The sequence below is a fragment of the Sinocyclocheilus grahami genome, unplaced genomic scaffold (assembly GCF_001515645.1).
Source record: "Sinocyclocheilus grahami isolate Dianchi unplaced genomic scaffold, SAMN03320097.WGS_v1.1 scaffold520.1, whole genome shotgun sequence".
Lineage (NCBI taxonomy): Eukaryota > Metazoa > Chordata > Actinopteri > Cypriniformes > Cyprinidae > Sinocyclocheilus > Sinocyclocheilus grahami.
In genome coordinates, this window is record NW_015505699.1 from 397,343 (window position 1) to 405,848 (window position 8,506).

General features: G+C 38.7%; 1 protein-coding gene across 3 annotated transcripts; it reads left to right on the forward strand.

Moving 5' to 3' along the window:
* Positions 1-2,258: 2,258 nt before the first annotated feature.
* Positions 2,259-8,377, forward strand: rad52 (RAD52 homolog, DNA repair protein). Of its 3 annotated transcripts, none has more exons than XM_016237634.1 (12): positions 2,260-2,470; positions 2,543-2,682; positions 2,817-2,918; positions 3,039-3,132; positions 3,266-3,333; positions 3,407-3,525; positions 5,666-5,741; positions 5,854-6,131; positions 6,199-6,389; positions 6,505-6,582; positions 7,671-7,916; positions 8,182-8,377. In XM_016237634.1, exons 2-12 carry the CDS (start codon positions 2,620-2,622, stop codon positions 8,241-8,243), a joined length of 1,377 nt encoding a protein of 458 aa, XP_016093120.1. In that variant the 5' UTR covers positions 2,260-2,470; positions 2,543-2,619; the 3' UTR covers positions 8,244-8,377. The 3 variants fall into 3 exon arrangements, with proteins under 3 accessions (XP_016093122.1, XP_016093120.1, XP_016093121.1); XM_016237635.1 differs by having other exon boundaries at positions 2,572-2,682; XM_016237636.1 differs by lacking the exon at positions 6,505-6,582 and having other exon boundaries at positions 2,259-2,470.
* The last annotated feature ends 129 nt before the right edge of the window (positions 8,378-8,506 follow it).

Sequence of the window (8,506 nt, forward strand, 5' to 3'; positions counted from 1 at the left end):
TGGGGCCTTATTTCCAGTGTTGCCAATTTAGCAATTTTGTTGCTAAATTTAGCAACTTTTCACACTACACTAGCAACTTTTTCTTCCAAAAGCACCAAGCAACAAATTTAGCTATTTTTAAATTTTATTTGGCTGCTTTTAGCAACTTTTGAGTGACTCAAGTGACTCAAACGATAAAAAGGCACACATTTTCCATCTAAATTACACAAAATGAGGAAACCAACAATGCCTAGCAGAACACACATCACATGAATTAAGTTAGCTGCTATTAGTAATTGCTCAATTTAATAATAATAATTGAATAATTGTTCATTTATGATACACCTTGTTAGTAGCTTGTACCAGCGATTGTTGATCAGTTAGTAAGTACACTGTAAGAAAAATATCTAGAAAAATGGAAAAGGTACTAGTAATTTTCCAGGACATTCTCCATTCTCCATTATTCATTATCCATTGTAACCCGAAAACACAAAATACAATGCGTAATTTAAAATGTAGGTAAAAAACCTGTGAAAAATCAATAAGGAAAACTCCTTCATATTAACATAGTAGATTGTGCCCTAGTTTACTAGCTAATAAAAAAAACTTAAATTGTAAGCCCTAATTGTTCAAAAATGTGTGTGTTCAATCAGTTTTTTATATTTTAATATTATATTACTTTACAAACAAATCTAGATGAGCATATATAAAATATTTTTTGCTGAGATTTGATGTAGTGACAATTTTGCGTCATAATTACGTAATGATGTCATCGTGTAATGACGTCACAACATCATTGAGCAACTTTTAGCAACAAATTGACCTTCCTTTAGCAACTTCCCCTGAAAATTAGTTGGCAGCACTGCTTGTTGTGTTCAATCAGTTTTTTATATTTTAATATTATATTACTTTACAAACAAATCTAGATGAGCATATATAAAATATTTTTTGCTGAGATTTGATGTAGTGACAATTTTGCGTCATAATTACGTAATGATGTCATCGTGTAATGACGTCACAACATCATTGAGCAACTTTTAGCAACAAATTGACCTTCCTTTAGCAACTTCCCCTGAAAATTAGTTGGCAGCACTGCTTGTTTCTATGCATCGGTAGTTGATTGGATGTTGAGAAGTGTGTGTTGCGTTCAAAATGGTGACAGATGAACATAAGCATGAAGGGGCGGGGTTTAAAACGATTAAATGATTGGAGAAATCCTGTATACATCACCAGAGAGTTCTATTTATCTGGGGCAAGTTCAAGCGCAAACCGGTGTGCACCGTTTTGTTACGGTTTTCGGTTTGAACGACATGTTTCCTGGAAACGGTGTGCAACGGGGTTTGAGATATGTTTTCTCTTGTTTGGTGGGTGTGTAAAACATGTCAGCCCAATCAGCAGCAACATGTATATAAACCACGCGGTATTAAATAGAAAGCTTGCACAATGTAATTAACATCCAAATAAATTCACAAGAGCAAGAATATTGTTTGCACATGTTTATTTACATTAAAGGCAAAATAACTGAAATAATAAGAGCACAAGTATAGATCTGGAACTTCTTTAAGTCTGTCTAAATATCATTTAGTAATTGCAATGTCTTCTGGTCCATATCCTTTCCTTAGGAAGGTGTGCTAGACACTGATTAATGTAACATTAAAATACTATACATATTTATATATTTTGCTATTGTATTATGGAGTGACACTTTCATAAACTTTTCTATACCGCTCTGATTATATAATGGTAAATATTAGAGTATCATAGCACAACAACAGTGATCAGCAATAATGATAAGCCTATACTCACAATAAAAATAATAAGGTCATATAGATCATAGCACAGTCTGGAGGTAAGAAGTGGATGATCCTTCACCTGAAATGTTTGTCTTTTCATCCGGAAATGCGAGGCAAATGTTGGATCACAATAATTAGGAACCACAGTTTCCACAAATCCCTTCATTTGATTGGGATCTTCTCTTTTACCATCGAGCGTATTTTGCAGTATTAAACACGTATTTATACCGATTTCACCAGGCTCCGAAAATTCTTCAAAAAGAACACAAAGAATGGCCTTCTCAGCTGCCATAGCTGCAACTCTAGCGTCCTCAGAACAGTGTTTTCCAACAGAAAACAGTTATGGCATTTTGATTAATAAACATGACTAGATTTTTTTAAATGAAACGTGCACGGAAGAATTGTTCACAATAAATTCTATAACATGCATTTATAAAACATACATGGTGATTTTTTTAAATTCACCATAAAAAGGGAGATTCTTAACTCTACACACACTGGATAGCTCAGTCTTTATGACGTAGTACGCACGCGTGAATGGGCGGGGCGGCGTAAACGTTCTAACGCGGGAATATACAAACGTTCTTCAAGACCATAGAATTCTGCTGCTCGGAATTCGATGTTTATATCAGAACGTTGCTATAGTAACTTTGACTGAACGCTCACCAGTTCAGTCCGTCTGCTCAACAGAGAGCGGGGTAAGTGGTAACTCGCTATGGGCGTAAGTTAGCGCGTAATGTTGTGTCAGACTTCCTGTTGTTACATTTCAGCGATCTCCACTCACATTATACGCATACAGCATCGTTTAAAAGAGAATATTGACGGCTTTTGAGCGATCAGAAAACACATGGATCACTGTGGGAGGCAAGAGGAGAGGAAACCTCTTACAACCCACACGTGTTTTGGGCAGGTATGTGTTTTGGGGACATGTGTGTTGGTCATTTTGATACTAGTATGTTAATAGCTACAGAAACACACGGTTTATAATGTACTAGTACAGTAATATATCCGGAGTTATTTCTTAGTGCTTATTGTCTGTTGTAGAATGCATACACTGCAGAGGAGTATCAGGCAGTCCAGAATGCTCTACGGCAGAAACTCGGACCTGAATATATCAGCACCAGACCGGCTGGAGGAGGGCAAAAGGTGAGAATTAATGCACTTAATGTACACTTATCAATATTATTTAGCCTTGCTGATCTAATATAAAGTTGATTATCTTGCTGTTATTCATATTATTAGACCTTTGTCTTTTTTTGCTGGCAGGTGTGCTACATTGAAGGTCACAAAGTTATAAGTCTGGCCAATGAAATGTTTGGTTATAATGGATGGTCGCACTCAATATCTCAACAAAATGTTGGTAAGGACACCATATTTATAACAATGTGCACATTCTCAAACATTCCCATTAATGTTGCATTCTCATCAGATTTCAGGATTAGTTTAGGGTTTATTGCTTATTTTTAAAGAGACTGGTCAATCTTGTGTTACAGACTTTGTGGACCTGATCAATGGCAAGTTTTATGTTGGAGTCAGTGCCTTTGTGAAGGTTCAGTTAAAGGTAAGAGCTCTTCTTGATTAGACAGACACAGCATTGTGAGGAGCATACCATTTCTTCAGCGTCTTCTCCACAGGATGGCTCGTACCATGAGGATGTAGGATATGGGGTGAGTGAAGGCCTCAAATCTAAAGCTCTGTCACTGGAAAAAGCAAGAAAAGAAGCTGTCACAGATGGACTGAAAAGAGCACTCAAGTAATTATTTCTGCTGCTATGTATACTTGATTCTGATTGGTCAGTTGTGGCATTCTGTGGTCAGGGCTTTTTGTTTTTAGTAAAATTTCCAATAAATACTGATACTAGTAAGAAATGTTTTTTGAGCACAGGGTTGCCAGGTTTTCACAACAAAACCCACCCAATTGCTACTCAAAACTAGCTCAATGGCGTTTCGAGAGGGGTCCCCCGGTAAACATCACGTTCCGGGGGCTAAAATGCACGTATTTTGGTGGGGTTCCCCTGGTAAAATTCACATTCCAGGCTGCACGGTAAATCGAAATGGAATCGAGATCGCTATTCGACAGAAGCTGCGATTGTCATGCATATCTTTCAGTGAAGCACGGTTCTGTGATCAGCAGTAAATCTCCATCCAAAGGCCAGAGGGCGTTCTCGCGCTGAAACTCCAAATACACCTTGCAGAAGAAACCCAGAAAATAGAAACAGAAAACGTGACTAATAAACACACGACTACGGCAATATACGGTTTATTCGGTTTACGGTTTATTATACGGGAGTTTTTATTATTATAATTTTCATTAAAATAAAGTATATTTATAATGCAATGCCTTTATCACTGCTTAAATACTATGAAATATGTTGCGTGCCTTATTCTGTGTAAGAAGCCACATCATCTCACAGAAGGATTTATTTCAAACACTCGACTGACGTTATGAAGTGAGTTTGGAGTAAAAATATGTTATTAAATGTGGTATTTTCAGATGGAGCAGCATTTACTACACAGAGCTGTAGTTCACTGAGAAGCTATGCAAACAGCTGTCATTATCGCAAATTATTTTTTTTTGCGTAACTTTTCAGTGAACTACGACTCTGTGTAGTAAATTCTGCTCCATCTGAAAGCAGCTGATGATGATTTCCTGCTGATTACAGAACCAGCGTTACTAACAAAATGCGCATGACCAGTCCAGCCCGGGGTCGCCACATGTGGTTGCCGCAAGCCCACTGGACGCTCCTTCGTCGAATCCGCCGGCCGCACCGTTCTCAAGCCCGCCGCCTCTGCTCACTCTAGCCCTCCGGCCATTCCTCACTCTAGCCCGCCGGCCTCTACTCACTCAAGGCATCCGCTCACTCAAGCCCACCGTGTGTGACACTGTGTGTTTCATTGTGAAAGCAAAACTACTTTGTTTGGCCTTCCAAAAGAGGACACGACTAGAAATCAGTGATTAAGTTGTATTTATTTCCAGAACACTTCAACCCAAATATTCAGATGTGTGCAGCACATTTTATGGAGGACTGTTTCCTGATCCTGGTAGAGTAGACTACAATGCTGGCTGTTCTGACTCTCAGACTGTAAGCAAGTTTTCATATTTGAAGAATTTGCAACTGATGATTCAAACGCGAGTTTTGAGCAGTGTAGAGTAGCGCTTGTTGTTTGTCATTTCTCCGATCACAAATGCAGACATGGTTTTATGTTTACGCGGCGCGATGCAACGCGTAAAAAGACAGTATAAGTCATTATAATCCGTAATTATGTCCCCACTGGATGCAACAAATGCCTCGTTTATAATGGGTTTTAATGTTTTTGTCTCGTCGCTCCGGCCGGATACGGCATCAACAGTATGTGAGGGGCGTAACATTTCCATCTCACACTTGAGGTATTCAGCCAATCACAACGCACTGGATAGCTGGCCAATCAGAGCACACCTCGCTTTTCAGAATGATGAGCTTTGTAAAAATCGACGCGTTTCAGAAAGGCGGGGCATAGAGGAGAAACGATAATGTACAGTATGTGGAAAATAATGTTTTTTTTTTAACCTTAAACCGCATAAACACATTTCATTACACCAAATACACCAAATAATGTTCTTTTTAGCAACATCATATGACCCCTTTAAAACGAAAAGAAAAAAAAAACGGAACCCCCCCACAAAAGCTGTAAACCTAGGGGAAACACTGCCATATAAGCAGCGGGATCATATATAGTCAGCTAGTTATTACTGCAAAATCCCTTTGATATAATACAAGACCTTTCTACATCACATCAGGCTCCTGATCATCCTGTCAAGATTCATTTTGAGATAAAGATTGGCTGACTATACACTATGCCTTATATAATAGTCGTTATTGAATTTTTATATAATTGTTATTTCAATTTTATAAGGTGTTTTGGAAATGCACTTGGAAATTGCATTCTGAATAAGGAGTATCTCATAGCCATCAATAAAATACCAAAGCAGGTAAGAAGTAATCCTGTCAACATTTGGGCAAAATTTGTTGATACTCTTGACTTGTTTAAATACATTTCTTAATTTCCGTACCTGAAATATGGTGTATATTCCGTTATCTCAGCCACCTCCTCCATTAGACCTGGACAAAACCAAACGCAGTGATAGCGAGCCGTCTGTGGAGAAGGCCAGGTTTGACAGCCTGGCCCGAGCCAACAGCAGGGAATTTATCAAACTGGCGGAACCAGCCAACATCCCCTTAGAGCGGATAGGAAGTCACCCTGTACGAGGAGGTCATGAGAGCGGCACTGGATCCAGGACTTCATTGACAAACACGGCAGCACATTCTGGCAACTCATCAGCTCACCAGGACTCTGAAAACAGGCCCAGCAACACCTCAAGGTGAGTTTATTTGGTGCTAACTTCAACTACACTAGCCAGCTGCACTTATGATAAATCTGCTTCTTAGGTCAGCAGCTGACATGGCTGACCTGTCCTCGTCCGATCCTCCACTGGACTCCAAGCAGCAGAGGAAGCTGAGACAGCAGCAGCTGCAGCAAAAGTTCAGAAAGGAAATGGAGGCTAAGAAGCTGCTACAGGAGCAGAAAAGCCAGCATTCCAACACTTCCGCTGAGCCGCTACCGCTGCAGTCTAAGCAAGGTGTGATGGGAAATTTAAGGGTTCATGTTTTAGCTACGAGTATAAAAGATTCAAGCCTTTGCCTGCAGGAGTGTCAGGTGTGTAGCGCTCTCCATCGGTGGGTTTATCGTTTTAGGACAGGCTGTAGGTCCTGTTAACCACAGTACACCAAACGGACACCTGGTGACAACTAAGCAGGAGGAGTATCTGGCTGGTAAGGACCATTTTAAAGAAAGGTGTGGTCATGGTACATGTGCACTGGGAACATATAAATGATCAGCAGTGACAGTGATGGTAAATACTGGCTGATTTAAAGCAGGACTTTTCAAACTGGGATCTAGGGGGCTGTTAGGACAGTGGTTCTCAAACCTTTTGACTCAGTGGCCCTCCATTTCCAACTATTTTTACAAAAGCCCCAACCATGTATAGTAAATATTTCCACCTATTATTTCTGCTATTGTTAATAACCATGCTGCTTATTTTTATTTCTTTATTTTTTAGAAACAGACTGGGAAACAGATTTATTTAGAGGAAAAAAATGATTATTTTATTTTGTATTATTATATACTGTATTCCTTTTAAGTCATTTTAAGAGTCATCCTGAGGGCACCTAGTGGGTCCTGTCCCCTGGTTGGAAACCACCGTCCTAGGGTGTTCATGAAAAATATTAAAGGATTTATTTTGGTTTTGAAGACATTATGGCTGCCAGTGGCAATGGTAACAATGGTTTTTCAGCAGTTACAGAATGTACTGATATTGTTGGGGTTTCACTGGTCAGAAATCATAATTTTATCTGTGATATATTCTGACAACCAGTTTTTACAGTAGGAAATAAAGATGAAAAATAGTTTAAATAATAAAAATGATTAATTTTCTGATATTTAGTTTTGGCTTTAGTATAGTATTTATAGAAGTTATACTTGTATAATATACTTATAGTATACATATTCAATTGGCAAACTACATTGTCTTTATAAAATCACAGTAAAAGTATTTATATTTATTTATACATATTATATTTGTGAGGGTCATTTGCAAGGGAATCGTCATGTTTGGGGCATCAAAGTTTGAAAACTCTGCTTTAAAGATATATCATTGCGATTCCATAATGCATGGCCAGTGTTTGAATTTCTCGTTTTGTCTTTAAAATGACAAGAATTAGTAAATGACAGAATTGATCTTTTCTCCATTTGATAGGTCTCACTAATCTGGTGGAAAGATTTTGGTAGCTCAGGTTTTAATACAGGAAAAGGCAATTAGATTGTAAGGTGAAATATAGAAACATTTCTCACGTCTCCTTAGATGACCCGGAATTATGGGATTTTACTCTGGACGGTATCGATATGCTCGGCGATCCCGCAACAGGCTCCACAGAACCTCCCTGTCCCACGACACCGAGCCAACACAAGATGATGACGCGCAGCAAGACCCCACAGAGAGCCCAGTACCTGAGACCACCAGCTCAACCTCAGGGCCATGCTGTTCCTCAAGGCCAGGGAGGATATGGGCAGTACAGATCCTCAGACATGAGAACTACAGCAGGAGCAGGTACAGTCTGACATGTTTGCAGAATAAATACATGCAAGTATGTATATGCCCAGTTCTGGTTTTGCCTCTTCACTCATGCAAACATACCACATCCCCATTACTATAAATAGCCAGGGACCCAATACTCTCAGAGCGGGCAGCCTGTGGCCCACAATTCGTAACAAGCCTGTGCTTGTTGACTTTGCTTGTTCATTAAGAGAAAATAACTTTTGCTTCCGTTTAATATGGACCTATGGTAATGATGTTGTAAATGTAATTGTTGAAGGTGAACCACAGAGCCCATACAGACACAGCCAGATGATGAAGAAACGAAGACTGGACACGTAATGAATTTAACTATTTATAGTTTTCTTTTAACAATCTTTTTAGATTTGTTTATACTAATTTGTGAATATGAAAAACTAATAAATGTTTGTCTTTTGACTGAACCTCCTAATTTGTAATGTAAATCAAAACAGAAGCTGGACTTTTAAAAATTTTATTTCTGATTTTCTGAGAATAAAAATCTTGAATGGATTGAAATGGTATTCCCGAGTTATTTTACCACATTTTACTAGTTTTTTTTATTGGTAGCTGATGGCAGGGGATGT